The sequence below is a fragment of the Lemur catta genome, chromosome 10, assembly GCF_020740605.2.
Source record: "Lemur catta isolate mLemCat1 chromosome 10, mLemCat1.pri, whole genome shotgun sequence".
Classification (NCBI taxonomy): Eukaryota; Metazoa; Chordata; class Mammalia; order Primates; family Lemuridae; genus Lemur; species Lemur catta.
In genome coordinates, this window is record NC_059137.1 from 74,325,138 (window position 1) to 74,342,331 (window position 17,194).

A 17,194-nucleotide genomic window follows, 5' to 3' on the forward strand; every position below is an offset into this window, starting at 1 on the left:
AATTAGCATAAAATTCTGTGTACCTGTGTGTGTTCTGCAAATAGTTGTTGACTGACAAGTCTTGTTGACCAAGAACTCTGCTGTATTTGAAGGTGAAAGTTGAGTGTATTTCAAGCAGTGACTAAATAACAAGGTCATAGGGATTAATCAAATAATGACTCAAATACCTGTGAGTTTCATATGAACTTGTAGGGGAGATAGAAGAGTTCCTTTAGGGAAGAAGTACCATCCTCTTTTCAGAGTTACCACTTAGGTAACCAGCAGTTGTACCTAGAGAGAGAATGTAACTACTAGAGAGAATGAGGTGATGCTTTTTGCCTCAGCTGCTGCTCCAAGGCCACAAGGAGTCTAAGTGTGCTGGGTGTATTTAAAGAAGCAGTGACAGTCATGGTTTGGGGGTTCTGGCCAGTTAAACTGCTGTAGAATCGCAGCTGGTCTGACTCAGGTGGTGCTACTGAGCCTGGAACTGGGCTCCCTTCCTTCCTCCAGTCTTGACTTTTGGCTTTATAAAATGCTTAAAATCCTTTGGGTAGGTTAATGAATCGGAAGATTTTTGTACATGGGAGCGATGGAGTCACATTTAATGCTATTGGCAAATGACACTTCACCAGAAATACCAAAAAGCATGTGATGTTATCAACAGAGTATGGATTCAGAAGTGTGACAGATTGAAGTTTGAATTTTGACTCTGCCAGTGGACCACAGGGAGGAGTGACTTCACATACAGTTTCTTAACTTTGTGAGCTACGCTAGGCTCTCATCTGTGAACCAGGGATGTGAGGAAGAAGATTTGATTGAGTAATTAGATTTCACGTTTTCTGTCACTGGCATGTCTTTATGTAACAGGCCATCAAGACATATAAGTTCACAGTCATTTATATGCATATAGAGGTAATATACTTTTATTATAGATTTTTATAGCAGAATGATTATAATGATTTTATGGCTCTCCAGATCATAAGATACAGAATTGTGAAACTTTGTCTTGTGCATATTTTTCAACAGAAAACTTTAAAGTATGCTAAAACATAAAACATAATAAATCACCTAGCCGCCTCTTCCACTGCATATGCTCACAAAGTAACTGTCTTTCTCCACGAAGACTTACAACAGTTGTGCATCTCTGTCCTAATTATTTTTACAAAATGAATTGCTAGATAGTATCAAAAATTATAATTAAACGCTTGTTCCAAACTAATGAATAAAGTAGCATTTATTTGATAATTCACATTGGATCCTCCTGTCTATTCAGGTGAATTAGCAGAGTTTCCACTCCATATGTAATTGGAATGACAATGTAGTTTAATTTCAACATAAGCCAAAAATGGACTTTCTCCCTCACTGACTACTAAAAACGAGACTTCTGTGAATGGTGTATAACTATTTGATGAAAACCACAGTACTAATTGTATGGGTTATGACATGTGAATGCAGCACAAACAAAAGCTCTCAAGTTAATGGGTCCCAGGCTACTCACAATTCAGAAATCTTTCTCTGTTGCATTTGTTTGTTTTTATAAAGCAAGATTTTTCAAAATGGGAATAATACTTGATACATAGTCAGCAACAAATAACTTATTGATGGGTATTACTAACTTGTGTGTTCCAATGCTATTTAGTACGTAGCTTTCTATCATACCTCATAAACTACACTAGCCAGGCCTTTAATTATGAATTCAAGGTCTAGTCCCATCTTGTGAGACACTGAAAATTTGGAGAAGGTGTTCTGCATCATGAGAGAGATGAGTGCAGCGTAACAAAACTGGGCCTCTTAGAGAGGGTAGAATGACGTGGAGGTGGGAAGGTCAAGGACCTTCTTCAAATATTCTGGGTCTTCATCAAGTGATGATGATCCAATTAAAATAACGACTTCAGTGCACATATTTTAAAAAGAGGGAATTGCAGATGCTGGGACTGCATGAAATGATGTTTTGTTAGAAGTTCAAACTTAACGTTTTCTTCAACTGTCTTCTGTTCTTGTCACCGTGTGGTGTGTGCGTGTTGGGGGAGTGTAGGTCACTGTATTTCTCTGACTCCCTGTACCCTCTCCCTTCAGCCCCGTGTTTCTCGTTATTTGTTCAACATCTCAAATAACTAGAAAATGTATGTTACCTGGACCTCAAATTGATTATATTCAGAAAATACTTTTGTAGACTGTCTTCCTCCCAATTTGCCCTTCCCCCACCCATTTTTGTAAGTACCCTGTTTCTTATCTCCTGAGCTCAGAAACTCAGTTACTATTGGCTCCCTTCTCACAGCTCGTAAATTAGGTCCTACAGAATTTTATGTCCACTCTTCTTTGTAGATTGTCATCATTGCCCTTGCCTAGTTGAGGTCCTCCAGTATCTCTCCCCTACATTATTGGAATAATTATTTATTATTCCTCCTGTCCATGCTTCTTGCTACCAAGTTTATTTTATGATTGGCTTTGCCCAGTAATGTCACACCGCTTCTCCCCCACAAAAAATCCCTTCGGCAAATTCTGGGGAGTTCTCAGCCTAGCATTGTCAGCCCTCCCTTTTCTAGCATTATATTGATATAACGATACAGAGTATTGTATTGATATATAGATATAGATCTTGTATATTTCATCAGATTGTGCTTAGCCAGCTCCTCTACCCACTTATCGTGGGGTTAAGTAAATGAATTCTTTGATTAAAACCAATCCAGGGATTTCCTGGATCATTTCACCTCTTTTATTGGAGTCCTTGTTCTCTTCTATTCTGACCATCTGCAATGTGTTTTCCATGTTCCTCACTCCTTGGTAAAATCCTCCGATTCGTTAAAACCCATCTCTAGTACCATGTCTGTCATGAAGCATAAACTTGTGGTTTTCTTTTTAAACCACGTAGTCACTTCTGTACTTGTCTCATCATACTTCCTAGATTATAAGCCAGTTGTGGGCAACGCCAGGTGCCTCACCTAATTTTGTATCCTTAGCTTGACTTTGAGTCAGAGTATGTGGCTAGGAGGTACTTGGTACATACTGATGCATTTAATTGGATAGAAAGAGAATAGTCTTTGAGTCTATTTCTCTGATTCCTAGAAATGTTGACTGACTGTACACATTCCAGGACTCTTTGCTAGATAACAAGCACAGAGCTTGTTGAAATCTGGTAATAAGTATGTACTAGAGCTTTATCTTTTCCAGTTCTGAGTGTCTTTTACATATATTAATAGCAAACAGAGAGAGGGCCATATTACGTCCTTAATAAAGCAGACTCTTGCAAATCACCTGGACTCTTTAAAAGGAAGTTTCAGGAACATAGTAGGTGCTCACAGGGTGGTTGTGGTTGAGTTGAAGAAAGTCCTGTTGAAGACCTTGACAGAACTGTGTGCCTGGTTTCTTAACTATTTAAATTCTCAAGGCTCTTTAAAAAACCATTTAGTGATTCTAGAGGGGAATACAAGATGTCTTTTCAAATAAATTATCATTAAGAATGTATAACACCGTCTAAACTTGGAATAACCTTTTTTTCCTTTCCTTTACGATTTAGTCTCCATGACCTCTTAATTGCTAAATCAATTAGCCTTTTTCTCAGTTGTCATCCCTTAGAATCTCAGCCTTTCTTTATGAGCATTACTGCCTTCCCATCCTTACTTAGACTGAAACCTGGCTTTCTCCTGCAGTCACCCCTTCACCGCAGCTGTCTAAGGGGGGGTGACCTTTCATTTCATTCATTGGCCCCAGGGCCATTGAGGGGGTTGATAAGGGCTGTGGTTGCCCCACCTTCCCCAGCCTCTTCTGAAAGAGAACTCCTCTACCCTTTTGTGAAAACCCTGCTCCATTCAGGCTTGTGCCATTTGACTACCCCCCTTCCACCTTGTGGGGGTATTTCTCCAATATGTGAAGACTTGACACATGGCTTAAGAGTCTTTCATTCAGAGCCTGCCATCATCCTGGTTGACTCTGGTACCCATAAGGATATCCCCCCCAGTGACCTCATCTTGGTTCTTGGACCATCTCATCTCTAGTGAACATCTGCCCTACTTGACTTTAGTTACCTGTATTTATAGGCTCACAAAGAAGAGCTTGTTAATCACCCCTAACTGTGTCACCTCCAGAATCAAAGCATTCCATCCAGTGCAACTTCTGTGCCTCCACCCAGCCAGAGTGATCCTTTCAATTCCAAATTCTCTTTCTAATTCTCACTGTCTCCCAGTCCCTAGCCACTGGCTTCTCCCCAGATAGCTGCATTAGCCCCCTGACTAGTTTCTTTATTCTGCCACCTACAATTTATTCTTCACCCAACAACCAGAAGATTATTTGAAAATGTTAACTGAATCATGTCACTCCCTTGCACAAGTCTCAAATGGCTTCCTGTTCTACTCCAAATAATATCCACACTTCTCATCACAGCCTACAAGGCCCTTTTTAGTCTGGCCCCTACCTCTCCCTTCGATCTCATATCCTGTCACTCTCCACTGAGTGCACTCTGGCCTCCTTGCTTGTTCTGCTTCAAGGCCTTTGCATTTGCTGTTCCCGCTCTCTGACACATTCCCCTCTACATATGTTTAAGGCCTGTGTCCTTCCTCCAGGTATCAGCTCCTCTGCTGCCTCCTCAGAGAGCAGTACCCAACTACCACTCTTAATGTACCCCTACTCTCTTTTCTCTGAAACGCTGTGTGTGTAACAGCATTTACCACTGTCTGAGGTTACTTACCTATTTATGTATTAATCTGTTTTTCCCTCTAGGATGTAGACCAGTGTTAAGGACAGGGACTTTGTCTATATTGTGCACCTTGAATTCTACAGCACCTGAATAGCACCTGAACACTTAGGGCTTCAAGGGTGGAGATACTTTTCATGTTGGAAGTCTGCATTAATTTAGCTGTAATCAAATAAGGCTGCATTCAAGAAACTTCAATTAGATATACTTTACAGTATACGTTATTTTGTAAAAGTTTGTGTACTTAATAATTTTAAAAATGGAAACTATTTGTTAATTTTAAAGTTAACTAACCTTTTAATGACTTTGTTTTGCCTGTTTTCTGTTGGAAAGTATTTGAATATTTGGTTTCATTATGAAGTCCCACAGTTTCAGTTTTCATTTGTGACAGCTGTCATTTGTGACCTTAAGGGTGTCTTGATTTGGTTAGGTAGGAGAATGTAGATTTGCAGCAATAAGTGGTTGCAGAAGGGGTGGGTATTCTACTGCATTTTTCCATATTTCAATTGGATCTTTCTTAGCATCAAACAATGACTTTAAAATGTCATCTACTGAGAGCCCAATCAATTTCATCTGTAGTTCTTTAGGTGTCTTGGTGGTATCAGTTAGGTGAGGCTGAAATGCTAATTTGAGTGTGATGTCAGAATTCTCAAAGTTAGTGAACTTTTCATTGTGTTCTCCAATTAATAGGTCTATAACAGCTGCATATTCTTCAAATGATTTGCATATATCATCCGAAATTTCCTTTTGAAGAAGTATTTTGAAAAAAGGTAGTTTTTTTTCGAATTGCTTGGATTTTTTGCATTTTGGTTGCAGCATGGTCTATATCATATATAGACTTAGTTTTACCTTGCAAAGAAATATTCAAGTTGTTTTGATTTACATATCACACAGAAATGCTGCATTCCTATAGAAATCTTCTTTCAATAATTCACATTGCTGATTCTATTCTTTGTAAAATTTATCTGATCTCACAGAGATAAAATTTTGGCTAAAACCTGTCCCTGCCATAGCCAACACACTTTAGAATGATACAGCAAATCCACACTGAATACCTTATTGTTCAACTTTAGCATGTTATGAAACTGAGGATGCCGGGTTGCATTTGTATTAATATAGTTAACAATACTTAAAACTTATTGCAAAGTGTCACTTAAAATAGTAGCTGTAGCACAAAGATTTTGCTGATACAAATACAATGAAAAGAAATGAGAGCATCTGGATCTGTTAATATTCTTTTTATCTGTGTAATAAAGCCTTCATATTTTCCTGTCATGGAAGGTGTGCCATCTGTACATATACTCACTAAATTTACCAAATTCAGTCCAACTTCATGATGTTTATGTTGAAAGTTAGTTGTTGAAGATAACTATTCCCAGTGTTCTGTTCACGAGAATGCCCAAAGTGAGTAATTCTTCATAACAGTAATATCAGCGGATTTACCAAAGCAATTGAATAATAAATATTTTCCTTTTGAAGTATTGCATGAAGTTGTTCTTTTGAGGGCAAATTCATGTTGCCAATCAGTTACTGTCCTCCTTGAAAAGGAGTTATTTGTACTTTGAAATGTTATTAGGGTCTCAGCATTCTCCAACTTCAAGAATGCATTCTTTCACAATTTCTGTATCACTGGATGGCTTCCCTTTTTTCTCCCAAATACATAATCTACTTTATAAGTTGCTTCTGTGGTATTATTTCCAGGTCTTACTGCTGCTTGAAAGAATTGTCTTTGCTTTTGCTTTTCATCCTTTAATTTCTGCTATACAACCTTTCGTGCCTGTCCCTCTAATTTAAAATATTTGTGGTCCTTATGAGTGTTACAACACTGATGAGCATTGAATTTCTTTAATGTTGATATTGCAGTATCACAGAGCAAGCAGATCATCTTATCTTTAGCAGAAATAAGATAATATTGCAATTTCCAATCCTCATTATAAAATCTGTTTTCTTCCTTCAGCGTTCTCTTGATCTTCTTTGACATGATGGACTGTTAAGCAGACAGAATTAAAAAATACTGTTGATCTGTGCAACTCTTCACAAGTTCCACTTCAAACAAAAACACAGTGCACTGTTGTCAAAAGCTGGTAACGGACAGGCATACTCGACTCACCAACCAGCCTCGTGCAGTAATGGCTCCAGTCAGGCAGGGGAAGTTAGAACTAGACCATGAGCATAGCAGCCATCAGTTTAACCCTTGTGGCTTACTAATGTTCTAATTGTGCTGGTCTATCTGGGAGGATTATTTCGTTGAAACTTATTCTTTTGTATTTTAAATACGTTCATTTTAAAAATAAAAATATAAAAGAACAAAAATGTATTAATAAAAACAAAAGGATTTGTTTTGTAAAATTTGAATTCAGTCAAAAGGCTGTACTTAAGGACCTAGAAGGCCACAGGTCCCTCACCCCTGACCCAGAATATATGGGACACTTAAATATTTGCTGAATAAATAGATAATAAACATGCTCTCTCATGTGGCCTTCATATTTGCCATATTCCTTATCATCATTCTGTCTTTAGATAATTAATGCTCATTAGAAAATGCAGCCCCATTGCCATTTTCCCTGTCCTCTTCACTGTCAGATTCCCAGAGTACGGTGGAATTGTTGGTAGCACTGACCATCTGACATTTTAATAGTTATTTAAGTGAGCCTCTCACTGATGAATGTGCCCTCCACCCCAGGCTGTAACTTTAGGAGAACAGGGTGTGTGGGTTTCTTTCTTGCCCAGTCCTTACTATAGTGCTTGGCATGCTGGGACACTCAAGAAATGCATGTTAACTGGATGAACCTCTTAGTAAACTGTAGTGTGATTGACTGTCTTCCCCCCCTTTCTGCTTCCTTGTCTCTACTGGTAATTTCCCTCCCTAACTGCTCTTGCTGGGAATTCCTTAAATGTCACCATTCTCTTAGATTCTACACCTGTTGCGCTTCTCACCATATAATCTGCTTCAGGATTATTTTTTCTACCCCCTTAGCTTCAACTTCGTGGATGATTTCTAATCTGATCTCTCTCCTGAATCATAGCTGTTTGGATTTCCATCTGCCCTCAAGTTCAAGAAAACCAAATCCTTTACCTCCTCACATATGTCCCTACGTACCCCTGAGTTATGGGTCCCTGTCGTTTTCACTAGTTAGTGTGGTCTGCCTAGGTGGACCCAGGTTCTAAGCCCTAGAGTCCTCTTCATTATCCCTCTCTCAGGTCATATGTCCAGTGTGTCTTTCAGTCCTGTTGATTTGACCCAAAGAATATCTTCCACCAGTGGCTTCCCACCTCCGTCCCCCTCAGCAAGTCTGATATTACTTTCTTCTACAGCTGTCTATAGTTTACAGAGAAAACAAAAGCTCTCTACTGTCTGTGCCCACATCTTCCACAGCCACAGTGCACACTCATCTTTTTGGGAACATTCAGGTAGTTGATGAGGGCCCTCAGTAATGGGCTAAATTTTGATGAATGTGACCAGCCTGTAGATTTTTACATTAAGGAAGCATAAACTGTTTTAGTTTGATCCTAAATCTTCCCTGCAATTTGATCTAACCTCCTGTTCTTTGTGCGTCCACAGTACTTTCTTCTTGGTACATCTGTCTGTTGTAAACTTCTTCCCATAAGCAGAGCACATTCCCAACCTCCATGCCAACATAGAATGACTTAATTTCAAAAGTAGGCTGTTGCCCATGATAGCCCCCAGGACAGGCCAAGCTGCCTCCCACCCCACCCGCCGCTGGCATCTCCTGCTTCCAGAAACCCACTGTGCATCACAGCAGCCTCACTAGTCCCTTCCTGACTTCAGTCCCCTTAAAATAAAGATGAGTCTGTTGAGAGAGGTACTCTAATTTAAGCTGTGTTTTAGAACCAAATGCTTCCACAACCTGAGGGCTTTCCCTGGAAATGAACTAGAGAAGGAGCAGCTGATAGGTACTCACTCTCAGGGGGGCCTTTGGGGGCATCGCCTGGGACATTTTTTCAGGTTCTCATTCCATTTGGATTTACTAGGATTTGTAATTGTCAGGTCTGATCGAGGTATTAACATAAGGTTTTATCTTTTTTTTTTTTTTTGGCACATCTGCCTTTTCAAAATGTAAGCCTAGAGATCTTCGCTTACTTATCTCTACTAGTAAGTCACTTGCTTAGCGTGAACTAGAGGCAAAATCTCATTGCAGGCCTGTGATTCACCCAAAGTAGAAGGCAATGCAAGTTTGCAGAGTGCCCCTGAAAAGGTAGGGGCTGTACTTAACATTGGTCACCTCATTTAATTCTCTGTGAGCTGTAAAAAACATTCTCTTCATTTTAGAGATTAGAACTAAAGTTCAGAGAAGCTAAGTAACTACTGATGTCACACAGCAGCTAGTGAAGAGTCAGCCTGAGATTTGATCATAGATTTAGCTATATGACTCTGAAAATCATGTTTTTTCCACTGTATGGGTAAATTTGACTTGCTTGCAAATCACAAGGGGCACTGAAAATGTTTTATTTCCATCTCATTACACTGAACAGTTAAGTAACATTTTTTTACATCCCCCTCTTCCTCCCTTTTCTCCTCTCCCTTGCCTTAGAGCGTACTCCTTCCATGTCAGTGCAGACGGTCAGATGCAGCCTGTCCCCTTCCCCCCCGACGCCCTCATCGGACCCGGCATCCCCCGACACGCTCGCCAGATCAACACCCTCAACCACGGGGAGGTGGTGTGTGCGGTGACCATCAGCAACCCCACGAGACACGTGTACACGGGTGGGAAGGGCTGCGTCAAGGTCTGGGACATCAGCCACCCTGGCAATAAGAGTCCTGTCTCTCAGCTCGACTGTCTGGTGAGTGAACACGGATGAACAAGACTTAGGCTTTCATTCAGAAAACAGAAAGGGGTGGCGGGAGAACTGTGTATATAAGCAAATCCACACAGCATTGATCCCAGGTGGGTAGTTGGTGGTAGGTGGTTTGTGGTCTTTCACTTGGAGGCTTGTCTTCTTTCAGTTCCTTGAGGCAGAATGATCTGGTTCTTCATGTGTGGCACATGCACCAGTTTTCATTAACCCTTCCTCCCATGAGTAAAGGCCAAACCAGTTGCTTTCCTATCTAATAGTTAAGAAAATTAAGAACCCACAGGATAGTTTCAGATATCATAGTCTGTCACGTGTAAAGAGTAACTTGCTACTTCATGTGGCAAGCACTAGATAGCCCCTTAGCTGCTCCATTGGCCTTACCCTTGAGTTACTTAGGGAATTTCAGTTTGGTTTTCCTCCCTTATACCAGTAGTAGAATTTTTGCAGTAGCATGAGGGTAGATCAATTTAACATAATTAAATGTGCATAAGATTCTTGTAACCTCATGAGCTGGGAGGATTTTTTTTTTTCCTGTTACTTAACATCCCTTGATCGAGTCCTGCTTCTGAATGGTGCAGCTTCATCAAACCCGTGATGCCCTTTTTAGTCGTATAATGCAAGGCCAGGCAAAAGGAACAGACTGCCAGGTGTCTTTACCTTCCTGACACTTTCTTGGCAATGGTGATAGGACCTTTCAATAGCAGAGCTGAGTCTGAGAATACCAGGCTTTCAGGTGTGGGTACCCAGGACTGGGAGAGCTCCTGCATTAGTGTACATGTGTATCTCTGTGTGCAAATGACACAGGCAGTTGGTTAATTTGGTCGTGGTGAGAGTGGGTCTAGATCTTTGCATTGTGATGCTAATTAAGATTAAATAGCTCAGTACTAAGGTTTGTAGATCAAGTTTAAGTACTTCCCTAATTTCATGTAATTTTCTAGCATTAATCCACTTTATCATTGTCATAAGTATAAATGGCTCATTAAACCGGGAGGGAACACAATACTTTTATGGATTTCTGCTCTCATGTTAATGCTGTTTTCCTTTCCTCATGAGTAATCTCTTGATGGTTTTTGTCTCTACAGAACAGGGATAACTACATCCGTTCCTGCAGATTGCTCCCTGATGGTCGCACCCTAATTGTTGGAGGGGAAGCCAGTACTTTGTCCATTTGGGACCTGGCGGCTCCAACCCCGCGCATCAAGGCAGAGTTGACATCCTCCGCCCCCGCCTGCTACGCGCTGGCCATCAGCCCCGATTCCAAGGTCTGCTTCTCGTGCTGCAGTGACGGCAACATCGCCGTGTGGGACCTGCACAACCAGACCTTGGTGAGGTAGGTAGGCATTATGGGTTGTAAGGAGGAGCTGATTTTACCAAATTGTGCCAGAGTGTGCGCCTGTGTGTGTGTGTGTGTGTGTGTGTGTGTGTGAGAGAGAGAGAGAGAGAGACAGAGAGAGAATAGGTGAAATACAATTATCTTGCTAAAAATTGTTAAGAACAGGTCTATTTTAGGGTGCCACAAACAAATTATGAATGTAAAATCTTCTTTTGACTATTTGAACTTTATAAGAGGTTTTCTTCTTCTTTTTTTTTTTAACATTATACTAATTTCTGTTTTTTAAAAAACGAGGTGAGTTTGATATAGATCAGCATCCATAAGGTTAACGTGACCTCATGAGCTCGTTAGACATCATTTGCCATCTGCTTGCTAACTGAGATCTGGTGCTATCTTGGATGCCATATGTATCTACCATGTCCATTCCTTCAGTAAATATTTAGCAATTACCATGGGGCCCCGGCACTGTGTGGGGTCTAGATTATCTAGTCCCACTTTTTGGGATGGATAGACATAACTTAACAAATGAGATTGTAAAGGATAAGTATTGGTAGGTCGGTGTTGGCAGGTAAAGCCCCGAAACAAGTCTCCAACTGTCAACACCCTGAGAGATCAGTAAGCAAGATGTAGTATGATCAACTAAAGGGTGTGAGAAGGTTGTAATTAAATCCAGCTACAAGTTGAGTGTGTAAAAAGAAGAGGCCTGTCTGTTATTTTGAAGGACTGAACTCTTAAGATCCTAAAACAAAATAAACGATCACTTTTGTTGCTTATGGGTAAGGCTTTGATGAGGAGTTGCTTCTGACCCCTTCTTCCCCCGGTGTCTTTTGTACATTTTGCCAGGAGTGATTCCTGGGGCAGCAGCTCACACCCAGTGTCTTTCCACAGGCCTTGCTTGAGAGCATGGCCCTCCGTCCTGCACAGCCACCCACAGGCACGTTGCTGCTCACTGCAGGACTTGATCTGCTTCCTGTAACATCCCCAGTTCTTTGTTGAAGGGAAAATTAAATTCTCTCTCTTCTTCATATCACAGTGATAGAATAGGTCTCAGAATACCTTTGATTAGTTCATATTATATATGCGTAGGTGTATGTTTCCTTTTGTTAATTTATTTAGAGATTTTTTTTCCATCAGTAATATCAATCATGTTTTTGTGGAAGAGTAATTTGAAGCACTTCTTAAATATTTAAAAATAAAAAGTACAAGAAATTTAGCATCTCAGTTAAACTTTAATCTCTTCATATATGCTTTGTTATTACTTTGAATAATTAGAAAACATAATAAATCAAAATGAAATCTACAAATAAGGCCTGTATTGAAATTGAATCATCAAGGAATTCTAAATTGAGTTCAATTTAAAACTAACTTTTCAAGGGCTTTCCCTCCATTTTGACATTTTCAGGCAATTCCAGGGCCATACAGATGGAGCCAGCTGTATTGACATTTCTAATGATGGCACCAAGCTCTGGACAGGCGGTTTGGACAACACAGTCAGGTCCTGGGACCTGCGAGAGGGGCGCCAGCTGCAGCAACACGACTTCACCTCCCAGGTACGGTCTGTGCACCGTGACACTTTAGAGACGTAGTTTGAGGAAACGTACGACTTACTAGAAAAGGGGCAGTTCACTTACCATGTGATGATGTCACTTTTGACTCTGGATTAATCACTTTGAGATCTTACTACTTTGGGATCACCCTTTTGACTTTAATGTCTTTCTGTTCAATTCAAATTACCTTGATTTCCTTCATAATTTAAGTAGAGACAGTACCTACTGGTTAAACAAAGCATGTCCACCGTAGCCACCGTCACCGTTACCTGCTTTAATTCTAGATCTTTTCTCTGGGCTACTGCCCAACCGGAGAGTGGCTCGCGGTGGGGATGGAGAACAGTAACGTGGAAGTGTTGCATGTCACCAAGCCAGACAAATACCAGCTGCATCTTCATGAGAGCTGTGTGCTGTCGCTGAAGTTTGCCCACTGTGGTGAGTAAGCTCCTTCTGTCCATTTTCTGTCAACCAGAATTGTTCTTTCCACCTTCCTGTGGTTTCATTACAAGTTAGGTCCTTTAGTTCGTTAATGTGGCCCTCTTCAGAACTATGTTGCTTGCTTATACATACCTGCTTCTCTAATGCAATTATTCTGGCATTATTCCATTTTAGCCCTATCGTAAGTATAAATGCTCATTAAATCCAGGAAGGTGTGCTTTATTTTTGAAGTGAAAAGAAACTTTTGTCTCTTACAAATGGATGATTTCTCTGTGAATAGTTTGATGCTCTGTAAAGCAAATCTTGAGTGCCTGACAAAGTAACACAAATACTGCCTTTTTCAAAACCGTTTTCTTGTAGGCAAATGGTTTGTAAGCACTGGAAAGGACAACCTTCTGAATGCCTGGAGAACACCTTACGGGGCCAGTATATTCCAGGTAACACTGAACTTGTTTAGCTTCCACTTACCATGCGCTCACTGCATGGCAGTTGTTTAACCAGACTCTCTCTGTGCATTCTCTCAGATTGATAAATGTACATAAGTGGCCTGGGAGGTAGGAGCTAGTAGTATTCCCATTGTGCAGAGAAGAAAACTGTGTCCGAGGGAGGTTGAGGGTCACAGCACTGAAGCTGGGGAAAATCTCCATCGTTCTCTGAGGCCAGGTCCCACCGGGGCTGCCCAGTGCACTGTTCACCACCTCTTCATCCTCAGGCCTTTCTCATGTTAGAGTGGAGGTTTTATGTCTTCTGTGAATTGTGTGTGTATCTTTTTAAATGTTTTATTTTGAAAGTTGAGCACTTTGCTAAAATATACTCCTATTAGTATTATTAGTTCTTCGATTTTTACCCAAAGAAGGTGTTATGGAAAAGTTTGATAAATCCTAATTAATTTTATAAGCTTTTATTCTACCTATTGATTTGGTGGGACTTTATATTTCTTTTATGAAGTTATCTGTAGAAGGACCAAATTGTAGACATGGTACACATAAACACACACACGCAGTCTCCTCTCTCTCTTACTGGTATGTGAGAATTTCATAAGCAAGCTAAAGACTTGGCTTTTTTAACCTTCTATATTTAAGGATGTTATTTTCTAGTGTTGTTTTTTCAGAAATAATAGATTTGCAGTTTTCTTGACCAGGAGGTATTAAGTCATCATAAAGTAGATTAATTTAGTTAAATCTGAAACACACTGGAAATATGCAAGATAATAGGACAAAAATAGCTGATTGTTGCTGTCATGGGTTTATAATTTAATAAATGATTTTTCATGTTGTAGATCACAGCCTTTTGGATGGTCCCAACTTGACATTTTTAAAAAAAAATTTTTTTTAAATTAGTACCTTTTATAGTAAGTATAAGTATATATCTTGTGTGTGTACTAGGTTGTGAATTCAAATTATTAGTTGTGATTTTAAAAGTTTGAGAAACACTGGGAGTGGGTTAGCAACTGCATGTCATACATATATTTTTTAAGTGTTTAAAGTATTCAGAGTCCTGATTAAAATCCTGTGGTTTGTTCCTTTTTTTTTAATGAGTACAATTCAGTTAAAAGTTAACATTGACTCTCCTCGTAGTGTAATTGAACATGCTATACAGGCTCTCTAAGTGTGGTACATTTTTCTTTCTAACTGTTGAACCTCTTTCCTCTTGCAAGTTTGTATCATGTATCTACAATGAGAACATTAGGCTTTTTACTAGGAATATTTTCCATTCTTTATTTTTTAAATATAGTGTTTTCAATGCTATTTCTCATTTCTCATGTATTATCCCATCTGAAGTCAGCTGCATGCCTCTGAGGTGGTAGGCAGGTAAAATGTCTCCTATTTGCCATTGTAAGGAAACTGAGGCTCAGGCAGGTTAAGTGACCTGTCCAGTGTTCCACAGCTCAGCCTGAATCCAAGCTGTCTGACTGAAGTTGAGGGTTTTTCACAGTAAGAGCATCCCCCCTTTATGTCCTGGAGAATATGGTTTGAAATAGGGCCCTGCTTCACCAGCAGAGGTGCTCCTGTCATTGACTTGCCTGCCTACCTGATGTCCCCAGTGCAAGAGCTTCTAGGCAAACCTGGTGAGGTGATGCCCACAGTGGATCCCATCCAGCTCTGTCATTTTAAGGAAGCGTCTTGCCTGCATTTCCCTAATGGTGGCTCCTGTTGGTCAGTGAGCACGTTACATTTGCATTTGCTCCCAAGTCCTCCAGACCTGCCTCTCCCCATACTCATGGGATTTTCTTCCAATATTTAACATGTTTGATTGTATGTTTCTTTCCTAGTCCAAAGAATCCTCATCGGTGCTTAGCTGTGACATCTCTGTGGATGACAAATACATTGTCACTGGCTCTGGGGATAAGAAGGCCACGGTTTATGAAGTTATTTATTAAGGACAAATCTTCATGCAGACTGGACTCCTTCTCCTTGTAGCACTTTGCTCTATCATTCTTTTTGTTCACCCCCTGCCCTCGCATCTAAAACCAAGGATTTCAAATACCCATTGCAGTTGTGGAGTTTAACCCCCTCCCTTGACCCCACTTCCTACTTGCTATAGAATTGTGAATACTCATTAAAACCTGTGATACCAAATCTTCAGCTATCTACTTGGAAGAACATGGAATAAGCATACTTAACAGTGAATGGAATCTTTAATTATGTATTATATCTGTAATATATTTATTTTGTTTAAAGAAGGCTTTCTAACAATGACTGACTAAATAAAGCTGTCTGCTCCTGCATTGATAATGAAGGTGCGTTGTATTTGATACCCCTCCCCCCTTTTTTTGGCAAAGGAGGGGAAAGGAAGGTTTAAAATAATTGATTAGAAATGTCACTAAATGTAGACTAATAACTATATAGAGATGTGAAATGTATAATTACACATGGAAGCAATATGTTGCTGTGTTGTTATTAGGTTTTTCTGTTTTTGTTTTCTACTTATTTCAAAGACGTTTGGAAATTTGGCTGAACAATTAGAACATGACAGGCCAAGTCATATTCATTTGGGTCTATTTAGACAACTTTAACCAATATATCTATAGCTTTAGATGATATTCGATAAAAGTCATTGGACTTTTTCTTTTTCCTTTTTTTGACTTGTTGACAAGTGTCTTTGTAATATGTTTTTAATTCCCTTTTTTATTGTATTATAGACAGATGAACAAATTAAATTTGGCCTCAAAGAGAGAACTTAATCCCTTCTGGATATTTTTGCCACGTTTCTTTGCAAAGGGAGATATATATCTTTGGGCAGTTTTGTTATTACAGAAATCATGGCTATTTTGTGGCATGCTCTTTGGGAGCTGCACAGATACGGGAAGGACTCCCACCGCTGGGCAAGTCAAGTCTTTTACAAAACAAGGACAGCAGAGGAGGGTTTGCAGAGACCTCCCTCTGAAAAACACAAAGAACGGACTCTCCTGGGATGAGGACTTGCTTTCTTTACCTCCGGTTCTTTCCATGTCTTAGTTGGATGTCCCTGAAATGGACACAGGCTGTGCCATTGTGCCAGAAACATTGTGTTATCTTTTATGTTGTTGTTGTTGCTGTTAAACTATAATATGTGACTCCTTTTTTTATTATTTTTTCGTTTGAATGCTTTAAAAATCTTTTAAGTCTGTGGATCTGCTGATGTACAGTGCCTTTGCTGCTATGGATCAAAATCAAAAGAACCGTGTAGATAAACTTTATTGTATAAGTAGAAAATTACTTAATTTCATACTAGAAATGGATGGATGCTGCAAGTTGAAATGGACTGTCCATTGACGTTCCTAATGTGGTAGCAGAAAAAAAAAATGGTGTCTTAAGTGCTTAGTGTTTGATGTCATTAACAGTTTCGTAAAACTCTACAGTGTAGAAAAATTTTGATACTAAACTGTGCATTGTACATAGTTCTAATGCATTGTATTGACCACCAGTACTTCTATAATGGTAGATTGTTTGTGCATTCAGACTTTTAAGCATTAAACATACATAACTTCTAGTATGCTTATTTTTCTAATTCTTTGTTTTGCTGGATTTAGTTTATATTTTATCTTTGTGCCACTCATATTAAAAATGACTAGTTTTATTCAAGGGAGATTGGTGTTAAAGTAATGTGGTTTTTTTTTATTGTTTCCCTTTTTGTTAGGGTTTTGTTTTCATTTGAGAGGAGCTAGAAAGGATAGATGGTAGAGAAGCTATCAATGACCCATTGCTCCCAAATATTTACTGAGTACCTCTTTGGTTTGTAAAAATATTGTCTATCAAAAAGTAGTCATGTCCCTCAAAATCTTGATACTTTAGAACTACACTGTTCAAAATGGTTACCACTAGCCATATGTAGTTATTATATTTAAATTTAATTTCGTTAAAATTAGAAATTTAGTTTACCAGTCACGCTAACTACATTTCAAGTGTTGAG

The 17,194-nt window shown here is 39.5% G+C and overlaps 1 protein-coding gene across 12 annotated transcripts in view; it reads left to right on the forward strand.

Annotated features, from left to right (window-relative positions):
• Positions 1 to 16,777, forward strand: part of TLE4 (TLE family member 4, transcriptional corepressor) — a 147,284-nt gene extending 130,507 nt beyond the window's left edge. For 11 of the 12 annotated variants that reach the window (XM_045563466.1, XM_045563467.1, XM_045563474.1 and 8 more), the window contains 6 exons: positions 9,223 to 9,472; positions 10,567 to 10,814; positions 12,220 to 12,367; positions 12,649 to 12,799; positions 13,163 to 13,239; positions 15,075 to 16,777. In XM_045563466.1, the coding sequence (XP_045419422.1) occupies positions 9,223 to 9,472; positions 10,567 to 10,814; positions 12,220 to 12,367; positions 12,649 to 12,799; positions 13,163 to 13,239; positions 15,075 to 15,182 (982 nt within the window). In that variant the 3' untranslated portion in view covers positions 15,183 to 16,777. The remainder of the gene's footprint in view (positions 1 to 9,222; positions 9,473 to 10,566; positions 10,815 to 12,219; positions 12,368 to 12,648; positions 12,800 to 13,162; positions 13,240 to 15,074) is intronic. The other variant, XR_006737904.1, reaches the window with a different exon arrangement.
• Positions 16,778 to 17,194: the final 417 nt, after the last annotated feature.